Source organism: Acipenser ruthenus, chromosome 23 (genome assembly GCF_902713425.1).
Source record: "Acipenser ruthenus chromosome 23, fAciRut3.2 maternal haplotype, whole genome shotgun sequence".
Lineage (NCBI taxonomy): Eukaryota > Metazoa > Chordata > Actinopteri > Acipenseriformes > Acipenseridae > Acipenser > Acipenser ruthenus.
Window position 1 is genome coordinate 5862274 of NC_081211.1, and position 27801 is coordinate 5890074.

Genomic DNA, 27801 nt, shown 5'->3' on the forward strand with positions numbered 1-27801 from the left:
TGCTTGGTCATTTCACCAGGAGAGTGAAATTGTCCCCACCCCTTCAATGGCTTCTTTTCTGTCATTAACCAATCAGCTGCTTCCCCTATTGACTGCTGCTTTGAAATAACCCAGAAAGCGCAAGAGCAATCAGATAACCTGAGAATAAGGGATAGAAACTGAGAGCTTCCTTTAACCTACAGCAGTACCAGATATGTTTTAAAATGGACATACAGGTGTGCTATAATATGCTTCTTTCAAAACTACATTTGAGGCTAATTTAGTAGAAGGTAACAGGTAAGAATTATGAAATTATTTTGTTAGGTACAATTACTTACCTCAACAATCTTTAAGGAATACTGCAGGGCAATGTTATCAATACTTCAAATGTGTCATGTTTGAATCTTGTAACAGTCTGCAGTACAGGTGTACTTAACAGTTGGGTGTGGTTCTAATGTTAATAATATTGTAGCAGTAATACTACCAGTAAAATATTTATTTTGTAATTATCAAGACATGTTTTAAAAGACATTGCAAGTCATCAACCACCTTTTTAGTTTGGCATTAGTTACTGTTAGAACAACCGTTGAGTATTTACACATTTCAAATTATGGTCTGGGATTTGAAGCTCTTCAATTATACACTAGGCCAAAATATCCCCTTCTTCCCCCAAACCAAGATAACCAAAATGATTTGTGTGTGTTTGTATTGAACACCGCTTGTAGCACAACAAGCAGCTGATTTCTTCACCCCCGTCACCAGGATATGTGTGTTGTGTTTGTATTGTGGAGTCTGAGGTTTCCCACACAGGCTGTTTTGCAGGCCCTGTTTACCATTCACAGCAGACCACCTGATTCCTGTTGTGCTTGGGTTCAGCCGCGCCTGCATACCTCAGGGGGTGTCCCTCCTCCCTCAATGTCTAGACTTTCAGCATTCAAGCAGCTCCACGGGGGAAGGCATGTGGATGGGGTGGAACAGGACATACCTTCTCAAAGGAACTGTTACAGGTAAAAGAAAAATAAATAGAAAGTGCAGCCACCCTCATTGTGAAGGGGGGGCGGTAGGGGGTGGAATGTATTGTAATATGTCTCAACTTCAATATGGAACTGTCATGTTTTATAACAGCTAACGTGATTTGCAGTAATCACAGTCTTCTCATTTAACAACCCGTGGCCACAAACACTCCTCAAGACCCGTGCGATTTCAGCGGTCCACACACATCACAGAAAACTTCAACAAGACAATCTTGTTTCTGCACAAACTCTGTTATTCTGTCCAGTCGAGATCACAGAAAAGACTGCACGGGTATCAAATTAGGGTGGAGTAAACCAAAAAAATGTATTACAGCATCATAACAGAGGCGGTTTGGGGAATGCAGAGTAGGATGAAGGTATGGAACAATCCTTTTAAATCACAAAGGATGACATTTAAAGCGCATTGCAAACGCTAGTGTTTTGCATTGCGGAGCTAGTTGTAACAGTGAATTGGGTTGTTAGGATGCAGTACGTATCTAGGTGTTGCTGTTCCTTTAGAGTCTTTTAATACTTGTTTTAGACTTTGTTTCTCGTTTCAGGTTTCCGTGACGGTGTAGTAACTGAGGGTTTAACCCTTTAAACACCAAGCAGTAGATTCAATCAATAAAATACTGCTTGTTTCATGATGTTGTTTAATCAGACAGGAGTCCCCTTGGTGATCCATATCTAAGTAGCAGTTACAGGGGAGCTTCTTATTGTTTAAAGGGGCTGTCTCCTGCATTACGTTAGGCTAAAAACTTTAAAAACAGAAGAAATATTATAGGTCATGTTGCTACAACTCTTAAAGCTACAAAATAATGCTGTATGTAAAGCTAAAAAGCCAAAAGTGACTTCAAGTGTTGTAATTTAAACTCACAAACAAAAATACCAAATGCACATAACCAGATAATATTAAACAGGTAAGAAATTCAACCTTTACTATAAAGTACCACTTTAAGGACTGCACCTTTAGGATTTCCCTTGCAAGTGCAGATCACCTAATATGGTAAGGAATGTTCCTTGCAGGTGAGAGATCAGTTTGAGGAGCATTCCTGACAGCTCCAGCCTGCGTCTGCCAGTCTACACTGCAGTCCTGTTCTGTGTGGACCATGGCCACCACCTGAACATTATCACATTGTAACAGTTCTAAAAAAACAATTCTAGAACTCAGCCATTTAAAGGGTATTGATGTAAAGCCTTATGTTGAAGTGTGGTGTTATTTGCTATGTTTCACCCTAATTAGAAACTATTCTGAAAAGAAATTGGACAATGGTTTTGTGTCTTAATCTTTTTTATTTTTTTATCTGTTTAAGTCAGACAGAAAGCAGAGTCCTTATATTTTTTGAAGCTACTTATAAACCACCTACTGGACATGCAATAAATTACAGCTCCACTTGCTCTTTCCAACTGCCAACATTTATTATAGTGCATAGATCATACCTGTAATAATCTGCGTTAAACAGGACACACTAAGCAGTAAAAGAAAGGGCTGTAATTTAATGATTAAAATCAAATTAATTAAAGCTCCAGTACCCCACAATCATGCTGAATTCTATACTAAAATATGAACTGCTAAATTTTTCCGAAATGTACCCTGTATTGCACATTGCTGGCAATGTCCGAGTCTTAGTGCCCTTCTGTCACGCTGTAATTTAAATATGTTCATATGAGCAACAGCAGGAGTTAAATAATGTCATCTGCAAGCACGTCTGTAGCTTAGAGAAGCAAAACAAAATACAAGCAAAGGATAAATTGGGATCTCCTATTTTTCAAAATACTACAGGAAACACCTACTTAACTATATACACTCTGAATATTTCTGAGATGATGAGGGCACTCCGTATGTGCGTACACTAGTAAGCTGTATATTGTATTTCAGCATTCCTGGTTGCCTGTGTCACAGGAGAGTAGGAGACACAGCGATTGGAAGTTGCAAAGGTTCTTGGGAGATGGATTTGTGTGCTGACAAGCCCAGAAACAAACTGGAAGCCAACTCACACAGCAGCCCTGCATACTGCTACAGACCCGAATCATATATTTAAACATTAAAAAAAAAAAAAAAAGAAAATGTGTTCAGTTGAGGTAAAGTTAGATTTATAGAACAATGATAAGCACTCAATATTTAAATAACAAAACAAAGAACGATTGCAAGCACCATACAATACAAATAGAAGAATGACATTTTAAATGTGTTCCCTGTTATTCTCTACTGTTGTCCCTTAAATAGTATGATTCTCCATAAATAGTATGATTTGTATCCTGTTGGCACCAATGCAATGGTCTGAACCAAGCTTCAAAGCTTTCTCTATATAATTCCATTTAAAACATCAAGTTAAGCACTATAATACAAATGCAGTATTTATAACCAATGGCTACACTTTAATCCCCTTATTTAATACACTCAGTCATTATGCCTTCTCCAGGTGTGCTCAGTTCAAGAGACCCTAAACTAAGCTGTCTGTTCAGACAGTTTTCTAAAGCGTGATCATCTGCTATACACTAAAGCCTCCAAAACAAAGCACCCAGACACCTGGCTCTTTGGTATTAAAATAGAACTACCGCTAACAAAGCACTGCATCATTACGCGCTGCATCACTTTGATCCCTGGCCTGATCAGGGTTTATATAAGCCCTGTCAATGGCCTCCCGCTCCGTATGATTTTAAAGCTGGTTTTACTATCCAGTCATATTTTTTTTGTTTTTAGGTCCATGTCGAAAATATCAGCTCTATAGTGCAGTGTTTCCTGTAAAATGTTATCAGTATACAAAACACCATTCTGCTATTTTAAGCAACAAGAAGCCTAAAAAGAAAGGGAATTATGCCTACAAGTGACAGCCAAAAAATTAAATATTTATAATGGAAGTTGCTTCACCTTCAATGGAACTGCTGCAGGGTATATTTGCAGAAAGCAACTCCTATTTTTTTCCATATGTATCAGAAAGTATGTAAGCCTCCTTGTGATATTTTGCTCATTTTAGCTCCATATGAGATGTACCATATGGCCATTAAAGGTGCAACAACTACACAGTACATATTTCATTTTTGATTGCCACTTGTAGGCACCTTTCCTGTCTTATACACCTTTGTCATTTGAGTTCTGCAGCTGGAATTACCTTTAAACAGACTGGATATATCCAACAAGGTCTGGATTCTGAGGGTACCTCAGGATATTAAATGCAGTACACATTTCACCTAAGGATCATTTTGGACGAACATTTTACATAATTGAGGGACACTGCAGCGTTAAATGGTTGCTCTTGCTTTATTGCCTTTTGATCTAAACGCAAGCATGGTGTTGACTTTCAATAGCATCACATCCCCTTAAAATAATCAACTGTATTTTGAGATAGTGCTAACAAGACAAGTGTTGAGTGAAGTGGACTAACACACTTCAGTAACAGCCAGTACAGGAGAACTGTGCCCAGTCCACCACAGTGTGTGCTTTCTAAAGCTCCATTCTAATTAAATGGAATACCCAAGGTTTATTTAATAATTTCCTGATCTCATCCAGATTTTGACTTATTTTGAAATACATGTATCCACATATTTAAAAACTAAACCATAAGACAACATTAAATACTAAAAAGTTATACATTTAGACAACTGCTACAAGGACACTCCTTTTCAAAACGTTTCTCTCATGGCACTAGTTTCTTATTTTATTGTCTATTGGCCACTCCTAATGATTAACTGAGCCTGGCCTTCAGACAGTATTTCCACCTTCTCCATGGTAACTTTTGGCAGAACTACAAATGTTCTGGTAACTCTCTAGATGAAATGTATTCCTAGAAATATTGAAGCATTGCCAGAAAGTAACTTGGAAATTGACTAACAGATCAAAATGAAAACACATTCCATTTAGGTACATTGGAGGTAACTAAATAACTCATAATACAATACGTGGGCACTTTATAAGGGAATTTAAGTAAATAAAATAAGCACATCATATGGTAATGTTACGCAAGATTTAGTATTTAAGTCCTAAAAGACTGTAAAACGGGTAGAATTCTGACTCAAGTCTCCCCCATTTACCCTGCTGGTTCCACAGACCCCAATTAGGACTAACCTTGGACTACCTTACTTAAAGTAACATTAGGCAAGCCAAGAATAGTGCTAATGGGGTCTGTGAAACCAGCCGTATAAGTTCACTTTGTTACAGGTAATAGGACCCCACCTGTACATGAGGAGTCCCGTTAGCAATAACACAAGACATGAACTAGGATAGGAAGCTGTCTCAATTCTGGAAAACAAAAACAGCATCAAAACTGTAGCAGACAACATGCACAAATGAGAGATAATAAAAATGCGTTTGAAGCCATAAATAGGACACCTTTTCTATCTTGCCATTACGCAATTAAGACAAGATGCCGTTTGTTTTTATTTTATTGTTTTATAGCCAAGAGCGTTCATCAAAATATAAAAAAAGAATGTAGTAACAAAAAACAAAACACAACTGAAAATCATGTGCTAACTAAAGTAGATCCTCCCACAAAAAAAAAAAATCCTACAAAAATAAAACCATGAAATGTATTTAATATTTATTTCTTTCTTTTTTTTTTTTTTTAAATTGCCCCCAAACCTCCCACACCATTAGGAAGAAAAATGGTCAATTGTGACTTTGTTAAACTAAAAATTGACTATGGGGTTACAGCAGCTCTACAAAGTGAAAACATTTCAGTACTGATAATGCTACAAGTGCATATGGCACTGGCTAGCCTAGGAACTTAATTGATAAGACACTGAGCAAAACTCGACTTCCATTCAAAGAGAAACAAAGAAGGAAAGAAATAGGCCAATACATCCATTTTCAACAGAGTTTGATATTGCTACATTGAATGTCAAATCAAATCTTACAAAGCACTGTAATCATGTTGTACACCAAATACAAAAAAAAAAAAGGCTAAAATGGCCATGTGACCATTTCAGCTTGTCTTCATTACTGTTTTCAGACAGATAAATACTGGCTTCGTCAAGTTTCCTAATCTCATAGACAGTATGATCTTGTGTTTAGTACGATTGTTTAATAAATACCTAGCCACAGCAAAGGAATGCAGTGAATCAGTTGTCGGCGTTATCAAAGCAATAGGACTACCACAAATGGATCTTTATGTAATATTCATCTGGTTGGATGCAGAGGACTGATACATCCCTATTACTTTGTACATTAGTGTGAAATGTTACAGTGGACCCTAACCCATCTCGGTAATCTTCAGAATTTGTGTAACCCCCCCTCCCCAAAACAACTTTGGGTTCGGTCGAGGACCAAGTTTGAATAATAAAAACAAAACGTGAATGAATGCGTTCAGACTGCTGTGCACCAAGACGCTCCCTGTTCGGCTTTTTTGTCGAGATTACGGTGGATCTCCAAGACGCTCCCCATTAGCTTTTTTCTGTTGAGATGACTGTGCATCTCCAGTTTCTTGCACCAGTTCCACAACAAGGTGTAAATGGAGACCACAAAAAATGCACAGGACAGACAGAAACCCAGCCGAGCTCTCAGTTCTTGTGTATTGAGCAGATTGATTTGCTCTCCCTCTGTGGTCTACATGCTGGGAGAGGGTTGGGGGTTGACTCCGGGCGTTGCTTGGCGTGGCAGCGTGTACATGGCTCCCAGGAACTGGTCTGCAATCCGCCCTGCCTCTCTGAGCCCGCTGAGCAGGGCTCCGTGGACAGTGGCTGGGTAGTTACGAATCGTATGCTCACCGGCAAAGAACAGGCGGGGAACCGGCTGGGAAGAAAACAAGGACAGGACATTTACAAGGCAACAAAAATGTATGAAAACAAATACAGGTCATCCCACATGTATCTCTCATTTCAAACGTACAACATTCTCCACCAAAGGTAGTAAGTCAAATAAACAATGCAAGATAAGAAAACAATAGCACTCTTCAGGATTTTCAAAGAGATGTGTTTTTCTAGCCTTCTGCATTACCAAAGAATTAGACAGACATTATAGAGTGCAACACATCCAGCTGGCTTATACCCTGATTAGAAGGAATGTTGGCCTGCCTTGTCTAAAGTAGCTTATAACGTATCTTATTTCCAAATCTATTTAAGGTTTACTATTCAACCTGGCTGTTTTATTCTGCATCTAGATGTTTTAGCAATGATGCACACAATCATTAAACCTTATTTGAATGTGCATGCTTCAGTTTTTATGTTTTAATACTGTTTTAAACATTGCAGTGGAGAAGCGTAGATGCATTGTATACAAATAAACAAAGGTAGGAGCAGTAATTGCTCAGATCTCTCACCTGCGAAGCTCCAGGAACGGCAGGTCCTGGTGTTATCGGTTGTGCCATCAAGTCATAGTCATTCCCAGATGACCCAGCAGCTACGTAGGAGTAGGAGCCTCTGGCCCATGGATCAGCCCGCCAGCGCGTCACTACTGTCTCCTTAGGCTGCAAGGACACACACACATTCACCGGTTAAACTCCAGCCTTTCCCAAATAACTCTCTTTATATTAACCGAATGAGTCCCTAAAGATTTGAACTTAACTAAGATGCATCTAATACCTCTTTCACACACACACGCTGCTACTGAGCCGTCTCAGAGATGTTTCAATATATATATTTTTTAAATACCCATTGAAACAGCATGAAATTGCGCAATCTATGCCGGTATAATACCTTCATAACCCTTTCACACAGCCAAAGGGAACATGCGAGTACAACTTCCAAACATGTCAGTCAACAGATTGTTTTCATGGCAACGGAAACCAAACAAAATCACAATACAAAACAAGTAAACTTGGCTGCATTTTGTTTGCTTTTAATTTTCAATTATATTATACAATCAAAATGTAACAACCTGTTAAGTGTCAAATTGCAGGAGCTTCAGGTACAATGTAGGTCACGTATTTAATTGCAAAGGCGGCAATACAATATGTTTAAAAGAAAGAGAGTCCAGCTCTTCAGGCAAAAGCAGAGAGTGAAAATACGGTGGTGCTGGCATTTGCTATATAAAGGATGCTTGTGTGAACATTCAACTTGGGTAATGGAACTAAATTGTGCATAGTATAATCCAGGACATACAGGAATAATCACTCAGTAATCTGACATACCTGTGGTACGGCACTGCCACCGAAAATTCCCTTGAGGATTGCCAGGCAGCGCCCCACAATCACATCATCACTGATGTTCTCCATAATGCCAGCTGCCTCCCCAGCCATCAGGGCCAGTAGGATTGGAGCTGGAAAAGAGGGCATTTGTATTTATAATACATTTAAAAATACTGTGCAAAATTATCAAATGTGGGTAAGTGGTTCTCAATTTACAGTCTTCATTAACAAACAGAAGTCAGAATTCAGAGAAAAGTAATTCACCATGGCCTTGATTTGAAAATACACAAGAACTTGGGCTAAGGAATGCCCGTACCACATTTTAATGAGCGGTTCTTAAAATAGCAAAAAATGTAATTATAACATGTTCGTCCAGCGAGGTGTTATATTGCTGTACTACTGCCAGACCATTTCCTCCTGCTGAAGTGTTACTAGACAGGCTGTATGGTTTAAAACAACACATTGCTAGCTTCCTGCTTTGTTGTATGTATTTTTGCAATATCTTTTTCAACATAATTGCTCTTGTTTTGATATTTTTATTAACACATCGCTGGTCATGAACCAGTCTTCACTAGCTATTTTCATTTTGCATCAGTTATGCTTCGGGTCTTCCTGTCAAAATGTCTTCTCAATTCATAACATCGGCTGCTAAAACCCAACCTGTTCAATCAGAAAAATGTAACTGGTTCCAGACTCCTCTCCCGAATCAGCACTTTGATTGGCTCATCTGTGCTACAAATCAGAAAACCAAGGAAAGTAATGTGCTGTTTTTTAAACCCGGTTCAGTATCACTTTAAGGCAATAATGCGGTGGGACTGTGAGGCTGGAATGGATGTCTGCCTAGAACCTCCAAATTGTTTTACTTATTTTGGCCAATGAGTTAATTACCTTCACAAGAATGTAAACTTTAATATCCACTTTTAAACATTTTCAAAAAGTGTACAATACAAAGATCATGTCATTTTGGATAGATTGATTAACCTTTCAAGATTGAAAAATAGGAAGACATGTTTAAAACACAAGAAAGCAGAAATGCAATTGGTCAGATGACTAAACTAACTATTTCCATTTTAAGCTACAAACGATTGTTTCCCTAGCTGACAAATAATGACTATTAAAATGAATCTACCAGAAGTAAAACACATGCTTTCAGCACCTTCAGGCATGTTTTTACACAGTACTATAGACACACTAGAAACCACAAGCAGATAGTTTAAAGGGGAAAACAAAATGCATATGGCTCACAGCCAACAACTTTATTTAATTGACTTGGAAATAAAGCTCAGAGGCCCTTTATGTGTTTTCTAAAGAGGGGCAGAATTGGGAAATGCAAAACTTCACTGCATTATTACCTGAAGCAAGTTTCCACTGTGCTGATCACAGTAAGTGCTCAGTCTACTTTAGCACAGCCACAATAGGGCAGGAAATTCATTTATTCTACCTACTGTTAAGCTGACAGCAGGACAAAAATAAACCACCTCAACATATAGATAGACATGGCGCATGCTGGGTCTACATTTTTACATCTACATGAATGCATCTGCTATTTATAGAGAGCGTTCAATGGCAAAAAACTTTACATTTAAAAACCTGCTACTTGTTCTGCTGCTCAGCATTGTGGGATACCTCAAGTTCTGGTGTATATCGATTAATGTGAATCTCAGATGTGTCGGTTTTGTGCCCAGGTTCCTGCCCTTACCTTTGTACAGGTTCCAGAATAGGAAGAGCTCCCCCCGACTGGCTGTGGTGCTCCCCACATGACCAAACAGGTTAACACTGGGGTCCCAGAAGACACGGTCGAAACACAGCACCACCTAGTGTCAGAACAAGGGATGGCATAAGGGATTTATACAGTTAACAACACATTCTTATTATAAGGAAGAGAAATGACAAGTTAAAGAACAACAGCAGTTTCATTATAATCTCTAGGAGCAAGAGAACGCCTAACTTTTGTTCAAATTGGGTTAGCATAAAACAAAATGATACACTAACAACTAAACTGTAAGCAAGGATTACAGTACCCCACTCTTGTTAATGTTGACAAAGACTCACAGTCAAAATGTTTTTCAGGGAAGGTTCTTTTAGGCATCATTTCATCAAAGTGATTTCTTTTATTGTCATTTGCCCCCTCTGCTGGCCAAACCACATATTGTAACATATTATATTATTATTATTTATTTCTTAGCAGACGCCCTTATCCAGGGCGACTTACAATTGTTACAAGATATCACATTATTTTTTACACATTATTTTTACATACAATTACCCATTTATACAGCTGGGTTTTTTTTTTTTACTGGAGCAATCTAGGTAAAGTACCTTGCTCAAGGGTACAGCAGCAGTGTCCCCAACCAGGGATTGAACCCACAACCCTCCGGTCAAGAGTCCAGAGCCCTAACCACTACTCCACACTGCTGCCCGTGACATCTTGCATAATACTGCAGCATTTTTTCTGCAGCCTTAAATGATGCCCACAAACAATGCAGCAGAAAAATGTGACAGTTCTGCACCATTCTTTACTGTACTAAGCAAAGATTATTTAAGAATTACAGTAGCAGAACATTTCCCCCTTAATGATTTCAACCACAGTATTTGCAATTAAGTTTTTGAATGATTTTTTTTCTTCATCCTAAAACTAGGTTTTAGAAAGGCATATGCTTTTCTCCCCCCCGCCCCCCTCTCATTTTTGAACGTACTGCAGATTTCACCATCTTCATGCTGGTACTGAATGGGCATAACATATGCAAAAAAAATATTAAGAACACCTTTTAAGCTTGAATGTTCCCTCCAGGTATAGCACAGCACAATTTAGAAACAAACTCACACAGAGTACAAAAGAACATGCTAATAACCTGCAGTGATCTACATTTATGAAAGATTGCAAGGATCATTACATTAGGAAACACAATATTCCTAAACCTCTTTCTACACGAATGGGCTAAAATGTAGTGAAATGAGTCGCATTTATATTTATGCATTCCCCTGTTAAAAAACATGGGAGTAGACACAGTGCTTGCAACACTTTCACTAAGCTAAGCAGAGTGCTCTGGGTGATATTACTGGCCCATTCCCTGTATGTGTCTCATAGAATTGCCTGTTCTTTTACAATTGAACTGAGTTGAATGGACGTGCATCCAAGTTATGTGAGATGCTGAAATGCAAGAGCAGCTGGGGGGAAGCTCCAAGACGAAGCATGTGGTATGGGGGGCCCTGGGTGAAGATGCTAGTAGCGTTAGTAGAGTTATGTACTTTGTTGAGGTTTCCGAAGCCCATTCTCTGGATGGCTGAGGTTTTCCACTCAGGAAGCGGGGGTACAAACTGCACGGCAGGAGGCTGCTGCTTCATAACACCCAGGGGGAGGGTGCACAGCACAGCATCACATTTATAAATGAAGGTCTGGCTGGTGGAGCGGGTATTCACAGCAATTACTTCACAACCTGTAAAACACAAACAGAGCACAGATGCTCTCTCCTTTAAACCTTAACATTGGATTCAAGTGTTTATTATTATTTCAAAACTATAGCTTTTCAGGAATGCAATAGCAACATTAACCAACTGTACGAATGATTATACAGGGTGATTAGAAAGTAAGTTTACCACATCAACGCACCATATCATTGATGTGGTACACTTACTTTCTAAACACCCTTTTTTAATACACAGCCTAAAAGCACCAGGTTTTGTACAGAACAGTAATGCAGGTTTGGAATCGTTACAGTAATGCTAAGGGATACAGGAGATGATTCTAGAGATCAAAGAACATTAGGGTATACAAGCAGGATATTGACAGACCAGATTTTCCCAATATGGGAATGTCCAATTAACAGAAAATACTATATTGAGAAAATTATAATAAAGTAATAAAAAAGGATCCCATTGCTTAGCAGTTTAAGCGATTTCAGTGTTTGGTCCAATTAAGTTTCTATGTTAAGTCTCGATCTTGACCCAACAGCTATGCAATTGTCATCTGTTTACTAGATTGTTCACCCATCCTTTGATTCTTCCACAGAGGCTGCAGCAACTAGGACTTACTAACTGCTGTGTTCTCTTATACCAACCTGATGACGTGTAGCGGACTTGCCGCACAGCTGTGTTCAGTTTGATATCCAGTCCCTCTGCCAGAGCAACAGGAACACACGAGTATCCGTTCCGAACTGTCAAGTGACTGCCTGTGAACTCAAAGTCGTCATCCTAAAAACAAAAACAGATAAAGCTGTATTAAAACCTTACAATAAGATCAGTTCATCTTGCAACTGCTGAAAATATCAATGTAACTTATTTTTAAAGTTTCAGTTAAAAACAAAAAGCTGTAATTATACTTAAAAACATGACCTATTGTAGAACTTGTAAAAACTGCCTGTATAGTTTGATCAGATTTGTGCAGGCTGCTCTGAATATATAGCAATCAAAAACCCACCAAATGAGTGAGCGTTTTTTTTTTTTTTAAAAAAAACAGGGAAAAATAACACACGTATAACATAGACCTCCACTATAACCCTATCACTCATACAGTTAACTCTTAATGGTTCATTTTACAGTGCTAAAAATGCACTGAATATGAGCCCACCATTCACTTCCATGTTGTAACCTACATGGTGAATTCAAATCAAACAGCAGAAATCTTTGAATGCCTTACCTGGTCCCAGTGCTTTAAAGAAAGGGTTGAAAGAGGCGTGGCATTGGCAAATTCCAGATTAGCAAAATGCCAGTCCAAGATCTGTCTGTCCCTTGATGAGAGGTACACATCACTACTCAAAAAAGCAAAAAATAAAAAAACTTAAGAGTATACATATAATAACATAAAGGTGTATGGCATTGTCTTAACCATACATAGGGTCGTGCATGTGTTTTCATGTTACAAAATCATTTTGGAAACAATTTTCTGCATACTTTTTGGAAACCACAAACAGTCTGGCTCAGCCTCCATTTTTTATTCCTAATTACCGGTAATGGATCAAAATGGAATTTGGGTTACAGAGTAATGGAGTTTGTGCTGTAAGGCACAGAAGGAACCCGTAGGTACTGTATGTTGTTCTGAGAACATGTAGAAATAAAGCCCTTTTATACCCAAGAGCCCCTTTAAAAACAATTGTTTGGAGCCTCTGAAGTCTAAGCATTCTAAAGAACAAGTACAGACTAATATTGGAACACAGGGCATTGTCTGAATTACTGAAAACTGTGGAATACCTGGGGGGATTGGCTTCAAGTTCCTGTAGTTTCTCTTCCAGCTTCACCTGCGCCTCAGACAATTCATCATACTCCTGCGAAACAATATGTGACAGCGTGTTGCCAGGTCATTAGAGAAAGATACTTACATACTGCTCATTCCATTCCAACTGCTGCCTATAACCATCTCTGCAAAAATATGTTAACCTAAGCCAGTTTCAAGATCGCATTACCGGCATCAAAGAATATTTAAATCTGTTTCTGAGTGCCAGGATAGCCACTTACGTACATGTAAGAAAAGGGAGATTCAAGGCACATATGCAATGAATGGGTCTTTGATTGTCCAAATACTTCCATTATATGACTGTACCTTGAAGATAAACTTGTTTTCTTTGGGATGATACATTCTGTTTAAAACAAAAAACAGACACCACAAAAATTCTCTGCCCTCTCCCTTCTGTCTGATCTGAGGGTCTGGTCTGTTTTTACAAGGGTGCCTGGGGTTTCTTTGAAGTGGTTGACTAGATACTGAAGGAGACAGAAGTGTCTTGTCATAACAGCTGCACTTCTAGAACAGAGTGACATGACTAGAAATCAGTCGAGACATCTACACTTCTAAAAACAGCATCCTGTCTTAAGAATTGGTGTGCTAAAAGAAAAAGTTGGATGCCCAAAAAAGCTGGACAAACAATTTAATCAAGTTGGGCAGATTTAAACCGTTTCCAAAAAATAAATACATTTTTCTTCTCCCAAAGAAAACACAGACCAAAACACTGAGGACATACAGAAACAAAATCTATTTTTTTTTTTTTTTTTTTAATGTTGACTTTAAAACCAAGACCTCATGCTCCTAAAGACATAACCTTAGTATAGCTGCAAAATGGTTGTGGTCTGATGCATCTTCTAAGGCTAAAAGCGTATTAGTGACTTTGAAGCATGTTTAAGTATTATAAAACAGCAGAGCTCTCTCTGTTCTCACAGAATTAAAAGGCCTGTTTAGGATAAAAGCTGTAAAAGTAGTTTAAAAAATGACATTATTTCTCTCACAGCTGTAAATCCAAAATTAGAGCTATTGGTAACATGAAAAAGTAAAAACACCATGACTTATGTACAGGGGTCTACCTAAAATCACAGTCACCGTGAAATTCACCTCTTTTAGGGGCCAATGCATACCGGACAAGTACGGAGAGAAAAAAAAAAGAAACCTTTTAAATGAACTACTGCACAACGCAAGTGACGCAAACTACGTATCTTCCTTCTGTAGATAGGCTTTTTTTTATTCCTTCGCTGTCCTGTGTGCATTAGACAAATAACATTTACAAAAAAATACTCCACAACTGTTAACATTCTTGTTTACTGTTCAAATGACAACGATGTTTTAATCAGCCTATCAGTGTGTCTGTACTGGCTTTTCTGTGACCTGTAAGTCAGTGCTGCATTGTTTTAGATTTAGGTTGCCAAAATCTAGTTTTCAGCATTGGAGGTAAAATACCAGAAATCGATGACAAAGCAAATAATGCAAAGTAGATTTAGGCTGACAAGTGCTGAATATACTTAAGATGCCCAAATATTCTGATGCTTCCAATAACTTTGATAAAGAGTATCCAAAACAAATCCATCCACAACTGAACAAGCTCTTCTTTAGTTATATGTAAAAACTTAAGACATACGGACAAACAAGGAGCTACATATAATCCAGATTCTGAAACTCTCACTACATTGTGCTGAAGAATGCACTTTTCAAGCTTCATTATGATTGGATAAGTAGTTGTATGCAGAATGATGATTATTATTATTATTATTATTATTATTATTATTATTATTATTATTATTAAATGTGGCATAAAGACAGATAGTTGGACAGGTATACACCCACAGATTATGAAAAATGTAATGAATGTATAAGACATACACCAGCTTCCAATATATATGCATCCCCATTGTCAGATAAAAAGGGCATTACTGAAGCAATGAAGTGTGCTTGCCTTGCAGAGTGCTGTGAGATCCCTGTGTTTGCTCTTCACAAGAAATTCAGCAGTGATATCTCTGGGGGGCTTCACCTCCGAGGCTTCCTTGTACTGCTGATGCAGCTCCTTCACCTTCTCTTTCGTCGCCACCATCTGCACAGCATACAGAAAAACATATACATTATATATATAGGTGTCTGTAAAACGCCATTTATGCAAGCAGGTGAACACTGGATAATGTAATGAAGGTTTCTAACATGTTTAGGACAGTTGGAGGTTTACCTTGTTTAGAAGTTCTTTCAGCTCTTCTTGTGTTTTCACAATTTTTTTCCAGTGTTCAATCTGTTCATCCTTCACATGTTTCTCCTGCAACCTAAACATGGGGTAAAAAAAAGAAAAAATAACCTTCAGGTTTGCAATGAAGCACCATGGCTTTGTGTAGGGATGCTGCTTACCCAGAACCAAGGCGATTAACAGCTTTTAAACATGTGGTGTTAACGGTCATAGGCATTGCCACTGAAAAGCAGACTCACTGGATGACGACTTCGAGAGCCTGGCCCAGGGACACCGGCTTGCTGTTCAGGAAGTTGAAGTCCAGCTGGTGGCTGAGGTATGACGTGGCCTCCAGAAGGCGGTTGAACTCCTGCTCCACCATCTCATCTTTTTCTTTCGGAACCTGAAATCCAAGCATCGATTTTGGTAAGGAAGCACCGAGAAATGTCTGCCCCTGCATTTCTAACAGTTTAAATGCATCCGTCCTATTTCGTCACATGTAAATTCAGTACTTGGAAAGCACATTATAAATTGGCTTATTCGTGCAGTCAGGCATTTTAGTCAAACATCAACAAATGTAGATTTCAGCTTTTTATAGAATGTATACATACACTGGTGCATCTTTCGCCCTTCAAAAAGAATCAGGTTCCAAACATCAGGGTGGACATAGAAAGAGAAAAGAAAAGTGAGCAACTCTTCATAAGAACCGTCACATCAAAAAGTAAAAGGTTAAAAATCTTTTTTTTCCCCCCACACCCAATATATGCTACTACACAGTTAATGAAGTTTAATTAAAGGACAGCGCCTACACTCATTAGATCTCTTTATCTGAACCAATCAGAAAATAAAAATTAAAAATAACTCTGCCCTTCCCCCCCTCCCCCCATGATTCCCTCACATCCCTCCTCATTTCCCATTTCCATCCTTATAGCTACCCCTTGCTGTAATCAATGACAGGGAGCTATTGCCAAGTACAGTTTACTTGGTGATGGACCTGCAAACCAAGTGGGTTTGAAGCATTACCTGCATCTACTATCACGTTGCATAATCATCATGAAAATGATGTGTTGCATTGCAGAATGACAATGTATGCAAAAAAAGAGTGGTGGTGGTGGTGGAATGAGATATTTTGTAAAGATCAAGATGATCGAATTGTTTACGATCTATAATGTAAAATGTAGAGTGCTTAACCTTTTGCGGTCCATTGTCGGACTGGGTCCGACATTGCAATTATTCCTCTCAGGTCCTTTGTCAGACTGGGTCCGACATCATTATAGCAACGCAAAAAACGGGTTTCTAGTCGTTTTTTCTCCGGAAAAAGCAGAGAAAACCATTCAATTGCCGAGTGGGAGCGACAGGAGCCGAGACAAGTCGAAAAAAAAAAAAAAAGGCGTATCTCATGAATAGTCATACATGGCCCTGGTATCAGATAATGGGGCAGTCATAGTAAACAAGCTGGCTGAGTGCGTCAGCGCACAGAGACTATCATGGACATTTGCAGAGCTTTTTTCAGATGTTATAGTAATAAAATGATGACTTGGATCGCATTATTGAGGAGTTTGGTGATAAAACGAGTGATCAGGAGATGATTGATCGGTATGTACGACTATTATTTTTATTATTATTTATTTCTCACATAGGTGAAAGCTATAGCGAACGAAAGGGTGGGGCGGGGCTGGAGATGCCTAGTGAGTGCTTTGTTGATATGCAGGGCCATTTAAACCCGTGTGACTGTGAAAAAAAAAATACTTTTAAACAGCGCGTCTAAAATTAACTGCGCGTGTGAAAATTAATTAGACCTGACGTGCCTGACGCGCAATTAATAAATGGACTGCAAAGGGTTAATTTTTACTCACAGCTTGTCCATTTGCTTCATAAAGGGGACACTTCTGTTTGATCTTAGCCAGCTCCATGTTCACTTGCTTGCTGATGACAGCCATAGGGTTCCCACCTTCACAAACAGAGGACTATGTTAAAAAAAAGCAGAACCTGTACCTGCTACTACTTTTAATACTCATGAGCACCTAGACATTGTAGGAATTTAACAAATCCACATTGCACAGGAAGGAAATCATTTCATGGATATCATAATGCTGAGCAGCCAAGAGATGTTTTGTAAAAGCTTTCTTAAATTTATATCATTTTACTTTGATGCCTCTAAATAAAACGAATTTTACAAGTAGGAGGAAGGATTCATTTTTTCAAATCAAAAGTGTATATGGTTAAGAAAAAGAAAGTTTTAAAGAGGCGTTCTACAGTTTTCCGTGGAAAGGGAAATTTAAAACAGTACGTTCACTAACATTTTGGTATCACTGAACAATGGGGTATCGTGTTTTTTCACATTTAGAGTGGACCTGAGGAAGCTAAACTCCATCAACATATTCCCTGTATAAAACACACGTATGCATGACAATCCCACCACATGCAAATATGACAAAACTTCAGCAGGGATGCGCTGTGTGAAAAAGACAAGGACATTGTGAGGAGGCGAAATAGCCCAAGGCTCACTGCTAAGACAATCATCGCTTTGCATCACAACCACTTGTACTTAAATCTGCATCTCAGTCCCCATTATGCTGGAATGGGCATTGGCTTTGTTACTACAGTCTCCAGATCACCCACCATTTCAGTCCCCTCTTGTTAAAGAGTGAGCTATTTAACGTGTTCCACGACCCAAAGCCTCCACATGGATTGTTAACGGTTTCAATAATGACAGGATTACATCATTTGAAGCTTCCAAGCTGCGTGATCATAAGGAAACTTCTAAATTCTGACTATTCCTTTAAAAAAAAAGTCTTACCAAGCCCTGTAACTACCATGGCTCCCAAATCAGCAACGTAGTTCCCCTTGCGGAAAGTGGCCACTCTTCCTCCCACACGATCCTGTGCACAGAAAGACAGAGAACCTACATTTTACTATACCACCATGCTTGGTGCATCAAACATATATGCATTTCTAAATGACAAAACTTTATCATATTTAACTTTTCATATTTACCAAGTCGTGCATGCTTCCCAGGTATGAAGGATTTCACGCCATCCTTGCTGTGTGTTGTGTGTTGTGTGTTACCCCAGTCACAGAATGTACAATTTTAAATATTTTAGGATGCTCCATGCAGGAATGTTTTTTTTTTTTTTTTTTTTAATTATTATTATTCTCTTATTTAAAAGGTTTGCGATTGTATTGGAGGACATTGGGATGGTTTTCAAAGCCTTTTACTGGTGTTTCTAGTAAGTCAGTTTTAGTAAGATTGTTTTTGTTTTAATTTTGGAACTTCAAAACAGTTTTTTTTTTTTGAGTAGTTTGCACTTTGGAGTATAAATCTTTGAAAAGGACCCTCAGTATGAAATTGTTTGCTGGTAAGGATGCTCACCCTGGCCTCCAGCACTGTGGCATCCATCCCAAAGCTCTGCAGTTGACGGGCAGCAGCCAGGCCAGAGACTCCTGAGCCAATTATTATCACTTTTCCAGTCTTCTTAGCTGCAAGTAGACAGAAATTAGGAAACATTTCAACAAAATGTATTTTTCAAAATATTTCTTGTTTTAATCAATATTTCTGTTTGTATTTTTACTTCGACTCGGGTGAAGCTGATTTATCCTGCCGAAACACACAGGTAACAGGACCTCAGAGTTTCCTGTGTTCAGTCTAACAGGAAGTTCATGTGGGGTTCCTGTACCCAGAAAACAGGAAAGCAACTGTATACCACTGAGGCGGGACAAACTGACTTCAACTGAGTGAAAGTAAAAATGACATCAAGGAAACAGAAAGGCCAACAGCAAAGCATGTGGGACACAGGAGAATGAGATGCTGATGAGGGGCAATCGTTACTTCTTTAAAATGAGCTGTAACCATGGTTTTAAAATGTAAGAAGACATTGTTGCTCACTTGGTAAGGGTTTAACTCGCTTGTAAATGCCAAAGTTGATTAACCCATGCCTCTCCAAGTAGCTATGTATCCTGTGGACAAGCACTGCATCACCTTGGGAGGGGAAAAAAAAAAAAAAAAAAGAAAATACATTTAAGTTGATGTGATGGACTGATCATTGCTATAACCCACCCTAAAAAAATGTTTTTTTTTAACTCTTTGATCTCCTTAAAAAAATAAAGCTTAAAAGAAGACACTTTTTTCTGGAAATCAAACAGTAACCCATATCATTATTTGTGCTACTTTTACACCCTAATTACCAAAAGAAAATGCCCTGAGGTATGTTAACAGTGGAAAAAAAAAAGTTCAAAAGATCAAACGGTTTTCTGTTTGAATAGACCGATTGTCAATTGGTCCTGGAAAAAGCTTTTAAGCTGCAGCTCTACATAAACATGTCAAACCATGATTACAAATGAAATAAAACTCACTGTTGTATGGTGCTTCCAGCTGCTGGACGGTGGCTTCAAAGGTTAGCTGTATTTTGGGGTTATCCAGCCACAGCTGCAGCTATAACAAGATGAAGGAAAACATATTAATATTCCATTACAGTCACAAGTTAAACAAATAAGACAAACATATGCTAATACAATGCTTATCGTGGCTGTCTGAAAGTGGTCATCATATTCTTGGAAAGTCATCAGAGCAGTCACTATAATGAGATGGCCCACTATACAGTACAGAACCTTATATCAGGTTTGATTCTATTAAAAGTTCAAACAGAAGTACAAAAGCATTTATCACCAATCTCTCCGCCACACTGCACCTACACAGCCTTTAAAACATCACTGCCTAACAGTTTCTGCATCCCCAGTGCAATATTCATTTTCTATATGCCAGCCTTGTTGGAAGAGGCAGGACAAAGACATGTGCAAGTACACTTCAGCTGTTGCATTTCAATAGACGTTTCAGTTGTATTAAGGATTCCAGTGACTTACTGTGCGGTTTCTGATGTATAAAAACACTTTCTGTGTCTGCTGAGGGCCACTGATGATGTCAGGGAAGCAGGCTGCTTCCTGAGATGTCATGCGGTCATGGGGTAGCCGACTCTGAAAAGCTGCCCCCTCTACACCTAGGAGAGAAACACACACAAATGTACATTTACACAATACAAAAAGGTCCATGTTCTCCCCACTGGTTTTGGAATTAGCTTTAGAATTAACCTATACCCCCCATGTTGCAGTGTTTCCCCACCCCAGAACAAATCACAATTGCAACACTAATAGATTGACAAATCTATATACAGACTTATATACAGACTTTGTACTGCTGGAACTGGTGTTACACAATACTGGCTGATTCACAGGTTCAGATGTTAGAGCTGTACAATTCTGCTCAACTACAACAAACTTGTGGGGTGAGGGCTTCCTTTGACTCTTACTAGGTCCTCCTCTCATTTCTTTTGTCTTAGCTTCACATTAAATTATAATATTATATTACAATAAACATCTTACATTGCACAGGATTATCAATTAAATACTAAAACAAAAACCCCAACAGCGGTATAAACCTGAAAAAAAGTTTTTGTAATCAGTATTCATAGATACATTCTGTAAGCATTACAAAAAAGGGTTGAGGTTGTTTTTTTTTTATCAATTGCAATTAGCAGTATTCTGTTAAAATGAGCTTTTCACAGTGGCAACACATTATTTAAACTGAAGACATGTTCACAAATATCTAATGGACCCCTGGAACCAATTAAATCAGATATGTAGGTTCTACTGTATCAATAAAGCTGGTGCTATTGGCTTCATCCTAATACAATGCATCAAAAGTGATATTCCTAATGTCTAGTACCAAGGCAGTGCTTAAAGCATGCCGATATCCTATTATTAAATTGCACTCTCTAGTGTTGGTTTAGGGAACTGGAGGATTATAGAAATCCAAACTGGAAAACTACAGTATGCTGACTCATTGATCACTTTGTTGTTGACAATGCTTACAAAGACAACGTACAAGTATTTTTTATTATGATTTCATTTTTTAATTAAATGGATGAACTAGGAGGTGTTCATTTTATTATGTCACTGTGGACATTTTGGCTTTCTGTTGCTTAAAACACCCCAGCTTTAAAGGTTTTTATAGTTATTTGTTTTTATTTATTTATTTTTTTTAAATCAGGAATCATGTTTCTTTCTTAACTGGGTATATGACATTACCTCTATGAATAGAAGTGCATGACCAGTGATATTTATGGAACTGTTATTATTATTATTATTATTATTATTATTATTATTTATTTCTTAGCAGACGCCCTTATCCAGGGCGACTTACAATCGCAAGCAAATACAAATACATTCAAGTGTTACAATACAAGTAATACAATAATCACTAGCTATAACAATTGTTTATTGCACGATTAATTAATAGATGTGGTCCTACAACTCTCTGAAAAGGAAAAGCAACACAACTATAATTATATAACTGAAGCAGCAATGCTCACCAGACGGCTCCTCTGGTTCGCTGTCGTTCTCCTCCTCTACGGGGGGAGCTGGGGGCGGTGGCGGAACCTGCTTTCTCTCTTTTTCAGCTTTGGCATTCCTCTCTTCTTCTGAATAATACTCGTCTTCAGAGAGGTTAGCCAGGCTCTCGTCCATTTCTCTATACTCCACCTGCAACAAAAAGCACAATAAACGCTTCATTAAAACCACGTTCTCGGGTCCAGGGTAACACACAACCATCTTGATTCTAATAAAACACCTTTAAAAAAAAAGCTTGCTTTAAACCAAGGAGAATAGAAGACTTGTTTGTTACTAAACGATCTGCTAAAGAAGTAGAGGGGGGAAAAACAGGCTAACCACACACTGAAACTCTTTACTATCTGTGATATGCAACGTTCTGTACAAAAGGGTGAAAGGCTGACAAGACCAAGCAATGAAACAGTTTAACAGCAAGTTTATTTTAAAATCTGAAGGTTCAAGAAACTGGAGACTGGAACAGTAAACCTTGTCCCCAGGCCTGCAAACAGTATTCAACTATACTCCCAGGAGCAAGATAACTAACGCTGTCTATGTCTATCCACTTCTGTGCAGGCTTATGTGTTAAAAGGTCTCTTTCCACAAAGAGCCTTCAGTAGCTTCATAACCACCTACTTATTCTGTGCTCAAACCAGATCATCTGTTTCCATTACACCTGACAATCTAAATGCACCCCATAAACAATTGTGTTTGTTTTGTGGTAGGTTACACATTTTAAAATACTAATTAAGGTAATTTATTTTATATACCAAGGTCCGTTTTATCTGTGTTCTCCTGGAACCTCCCCTTAGATTCCCTGGAACCTCTGCAAGCTGCACAAAAAGAGATGGGGAAAAAATGCATGCTGAATGTGTGCAGATCTGTGCCAGGCTTAAGGCCAGCAAACACTGTGCTACATGCAACTCGCAGAATTCTCAACAAGTTGTGTAAAAACATGTGGCTGTAGAATTCTACATTCTACAAATTGCTTGACAGCACTAGGAAAAATTATATTTCCAAATGAAACAGCCACTAACACTGATGAAAAGTTGTTTTGTGTCATGTGAAAGGGACAGGCTTGGCAATTGTGATTGTTTGCAAAACTGAAGACTTTTGAATGCAAGCATATTTCGCTTTGAGTGGGTTCTGAAATGAAGATAGGGATTGGCTGGCTATTGGAGATCATATTGTCCTATCTTGCGAAGAAAGAAGTCTGTTCTGCGGTTATCTGTTTCCTGTGTCTGTTACAACTGATAACCTGTTACAATTCAGCTAATCGATATAAAATTAGTTTTACACCAAAAAAGAAACTCATCTTACCAAGGAAGTAATATCTCTTAGGTTCGTCAGAATTTTGTAGAATTCTGCAGAAAGCTACATGTAGCACCATGTATTCTGGCCTTCACATGACTCTGGACATTTATAATCAATTAACAGACTAAACAACACTATGTGTATATAACAGTACATTTTAAACTACAATTTTAAAAGGCAAAGAGTGTGTTTTATAGATGCGAGGAGGTCAACAGATTTGTTTTTTTAACAGATCTATTCCCATGCAAAAGGGGAAAAAAAGACAATATAATAGTAATTAGATTTGGGGAGGTTCCATTTAAATTAAAGGGACTTAGGTACTAAATTACAATGACTTTGGTTGTTGAGTAAAGGGAAGCAAATACATTATTTTCAAGTGTTGAGCACATGCTAATGCGATGGAAACGCTCCAACATTTTTGCATTAAGTGCCAATCATGGCTTAATATATAAATAGGGGTAAGCAAACATTTCTCAGTCTCCATTTTCCATCCCTCCACGGACAATCCCTATGTTAGAGCATTCCCACACTTGTTTGTGAGAATGACAGGAGATGTAGGATGTTTACTTTTGGTCGCTTGCGGCGGCTGGTCCTGCGCCCCTCTGCCGTGTCAGCGGCTCCCCCATCCATGCTCCCGGCGGCGGAGTGTGGCATAGGAGGCCCACCGGGGTCCCCGCTCGGGGAGGCCCGCTCCTTCTTCCTGGGGGTGCGGTCCGCAGACACCCCAATCTCAGAGGAGCCGGCGACAGAACTCAGGGCCCCAGGCTGGGACTGGAGCTGCAGGTCCTGGGCTCCATCTCCTGGCACAGAGGAGGCAGATGAAGATGAGGAGCCAGGGTCTGATTTCTTACTGGATAGCATCATTAACGAAGAGACAGATCTCTCCTGGAGGAAACAGAAAAAGAAAATCCTTTATAGGGTAAAGTTTAAATACATGCAAAACTATAAATGGTTTGCAATTTGGGGTTTTCAACCAAGAAGCTATTTAGCTAAGGTTTCAGTCTTTTATTAGCAGAATGAACAATGTATTTATTTTTCAAGTAACCTCCTGTAAATCCTGTTAGTAACTTTTTTTGTTATCCAATTACTCCTATTGTATCATGTTGAGGTACCAAGATAAATTGCTATTTCCGTTTTTTCACTCCATCTTATTCGAATGATTCTGTATGACACACGCATCCACAATGTTTAGAATTCACATCCTGGCCCTGCATTTAATGTAATATGTCTGTAGTTAATGTATTTGCATTGTAATATGCCTGTATTTAATGTATTTGCATTGTTTTTTAACTGTTTGTATTTAATGTACTATGCCTTGTATTTTACTGTATTTAATGTACTATGCATTGTTCCTCACTATCTTGTAAAGCGTTTTGTGATGGTGGTCCACTATGAAAGTGTTGGGAAGTTACAATGACAGGAGGAGTGAACACAATTAAATATAAAACAATTTAAAAAGTGGTTCCTTTTCTAGATGCAAATAGGGTAATATTAATCAAATCTTATGTTCCAGAATGCACTTTCTTCAGACTGGCAAAGCGTTACATCAGGGCTTGTTTGAACTTCTTTCAGAATACCTTACACTGTATTGTAACACTAAAGACAAATAGACTGTTGTTCGTAGCTTAAATCAAAGCAATTAATATCACCTGAAATTTCCTATTCTGTCTCCCCAAATTGCCCTCGTGGGAAAGCTAGGAACAGAACCACACCTGGGCTGGTTTTAGTCCCCAGGTACAGAAACATAACGGAATAGAAAGCAGTTTAGTTACTATGTTTCACTTCTACTTGGGAGTTTTTGGAGTTTGTAAAGTGGTAATGTCTACTTTTGTCCCATCTTTGAAACATGGTTTGTTTGTTTTTGGACACTAGAATGTCAGCAGCCATTAAAAGGATGTTTTTTCCAAATATGTAATTTCTTGCACAGGCTAAAGTGCACAATTCTTCCCTTTGGGCTTCAGTGCACAGCGCAAGATTAGGCCTGTGTTTCCTCACCTCACTTTGAATAAAGTCTGTGAAATCTTGGAAATGGATGTAAAAACACATTGGATTAGGCGCTTCCTTTATTTTATATAAGGCAGTATGTCACGCACTGAAAACACAAATCTGCGAGTATCTGTAAATTGTTTGGTTGCGTATGAGCGCAACATTTACGTGTAGCTATGTAGATCAGCCAATAAGATTTGTAGCTGAGTGAGCAAGCGTTTAAATGAGTAGAATGGAAGTTTGTGGAGTGAAATCGGGTGAAAAGATCGCGACACCAATATCACTGCTAAGCAGAGAAGTGAAAAATGTTCTTGTGGATTACAAAAGAAAACATATTGAAGTGCTTTACATAAATGGAAGCTACAAGCTGTTGAATCTGCAGTAGGAAAGACAGCTAAAATACAAAAACGTGTGTGTAAAGACAGAAGTACAAATGCATTGGAGAACAGAAGTTTACAGACAGAGGCTTTCTTTACAACATGCGGTTTCAAAATTGTGGGAAAACTCTACATTTTTTACTCAAGTAACAGTTAAACTTGTCAGTAGTCAAAAGAAATAGTCTTTATATAATTGGTTTTGGCGCACTACTGAAAAGCTCATGTGTATGTTGGTGTAGCTAAAACTACATTATTTGACGACCATTCTGTGAATTCTTGCTTTTTTTCCTGCATCTCGCCCATGAAATTTACTGTGCCAGAATCGCAGTCCTAATGATGGACAATTTAGTTAAAAGACAAAAAACGTTGACATGTATTTTTAAAACAAGAACCATTAACTGTTAGCCTGAAAGAGCTGAAACATTTGGGTGGAAAACATTCACCAAGAGTGACAGTAACCCTTAACACCTGTTCTCCTTCAGAATACAATCATCCTCACGGTTTGTAGATATTTCTTAGACCTTCATTTCACATTAGAAAATGTGAAGAAGCAATAATAATCATATGGCAAAACTAACCAAACCTTGTATCATATATTTGGCAGCAGTGTGGAGTAGTGGTTAGGGCTCTGGACTCTTGGCCGGAGGGTCGTGGGTTCAATCCCAGGTGGGGGACACTGCTGCTGTGCCCTTGAGCAAGGTACTTTACCTAGATTGCTCCAGTAAAAACCCAACTGTATAAATGGGTAATTGTATATAAAAAAATAATAATGTGATATCTTGTAACAATTGTAAGTTGCCCTGGATAAGGGCGTCTGCTAAGAAATAAATAATAATATATTTCTATTACTTCACATTTCCCCAAGATACAGTTAGCTAAATATTAAAACAGTTAAAGTAAAGTGGACCAACTGGGGCTGGGGGGGGGGAACAAAAAATAATCTATCATTATAAATTTTAAAGGCTGGTTCGTGTTAGCTGGGTAGAGTCAGATGGCTGACAATGCCCTTGGCTTGATTTACATCACATCAGACACAACGTCATTGTTTAATCAGTGGCTGTTAAAATCACTTTAAGGGAATCATCAAATGCAAGCGATGGTGGACACGAGCTTCTAGCGATGCTTTTGTCTTAAACATTTTCAAGTGGGTCAGTTTTGCTCCAGTCTCAAGTATCAACTTATGATGACACTGTTTCTACTGAGATTATTGATCTCGCATCCCCTTGGACCTACAGACAGCATATCCACAATCTGAGGCTCTATAATGTATTTAATATACATTTTGCAACAAAAATTAAATTAAAAAGCAAAACAGTCAACTAAAAGTGCAGTAGATGAGCTAGTGTATACAGAATGATTAGTATAATAACCTTGTCTGGTTTTATCCATTTCTCAGAGGCCCTGGAAATATCCATTCATTCACTCACTGAGAAGTAAAAACAGAATCACATTTACTGTACATCAACCACATCATGCCTGGTTACAAAATACAATGATCAGTTAAAAATGTAACGCTTTTACTGTGCTACATTAATCTGCTAACACCTTTTATTAAAAGTATGCAAATTACCGTTTGCGCAGCCGTGTTTCATTTTTTTTTTATTACGTAACCAACCTCGTCCTGCTTCGTTGTCACAGACTAGTGAAAGAAACCCCCAAATAACAGAATGCGATTGTTCAAGCCATCTGCCACAGTAGTATTGCTAACAACACAGATGTAAGTGTACAAGCACATACATATACGTAACGTTACTGTTAGTTCCGACCGTGAAAAACATCAATTCTGCTACACTGCTATCTCGCGTCTACTTGGTAGGACTTCTGTCTGCTAATAACAAATGTATTTTGTAGTATAATACTAGTGCAAAAGCCTATTAGTTTAGTAAGAACCCCACTACAATAAAGGATAAAATTATCCAAACTGATAGTATTACAGAGAATGCATGTAGCAAGTATTGTAGCAAAGAATGCGATACAAAATTTACAACACACGCACCACGGACACCATTGCAAGTAACAACACACAATGGCATACATCTAATATTAATTGTACCTTAAACACAGTCGATTAAAAAAAACACACACCTTATAAATCGTTTTTAAATACATATTTCTTTGTTCTTAAATCTGAACACTTCAAATAAGATTACCTTTGAGAGATCCCGCAGTTATCTGAAATAAACACACAAAGAGAAACCTCCAGTCGATCCAGCAGCTGCGTGGTTCCACCTCTGGCTCAATCCTATTGGTGCAATCGGCAACCGAGCAACGACAATTCTAGCATCTA

The 27801-nt window shown here is 38.4% G+C and overlaps 1 protein-coding gene across 6 annotated transcripts; it reads right to left on the reverse strand.

The window, feature by feature from the left end:
* Nucleotides 1-4235: 4235 nt before the first annotated feature.
* LOC117413319 (lysine-specific histone demethylase 1A) lies at nt 4236-27779 on the reverse strand. 6 transcript variants are annotated; one of them, XM_058997603.1, is made up of 23 exons: nt 27665-27779; nt 26885-26940; nt 23719-24036; nt 22608-22670; nt 21825-21993; nt 20320-20447; nt 19813-19891; nt 19346-19438; nt 18833-18939; nt 18260-18341; nt 17316-17410; nt 16071-16088; nt 15720-15862; nt 15469-15559; nt 15205-15339; nt 13241-13314; nt 12690-12804; nt 12112-12244; nt 11303-11490; nt 9753-9867; nt 8057-8184; nt 7247-7393; nt 4236-6720 (listed from the first exon to the last, which is right to left on the reverse strand). In XM_058997603.1, exons 2-23 carry the CDS (start codon nt 26927-26929, stop codon nt 6535-6537), a joined length of 2652 nt encoding a protein of 883 aa, XP_058853586.1. In that variant the 5' UTR covers nt 26930-26940; nt 27665-27779; the 3' UTR covers nt 4236-6534. The 6 variants fall into 6 exon arrangements, with proteins under 6 accessions (XP_058853586.1, XP_058853584.1, XP_058853585.1 ...); XM_058997601.1 differs by having other exon boundaries at nt 20320-20453; XM_058997602.1 differs by having other exon boundaries at nt 12690-12801; nt 20320-20453; nt 27665-27777.
* Nucleotides 27780-27801: the final 22 nt, after the last annotated feature.

Coding starts and splice junctions, on each gene's coding strand:
- LOC117413319 (XM_058997601.1), bottom strand. CDS start 26,929: ATGGATATTTCCAGGGCCTCTGAGAAATGGATAAAACCAGACAAG. Junction 18,342..18,832: donor CCACAGTGCTGGAGGCCAGG/GTGAGCATCCTT, acceptor TTCTGTGCACAG/GATCGTGTGGGAGGAAGAGT. Junction 11,491..12,111: donor AGTCCGCTACACGTCATCAG/GTTGGTATAAGA, acceptor TGTGTTTTACAG/GTTGTGAAGTAATTGCTGTG.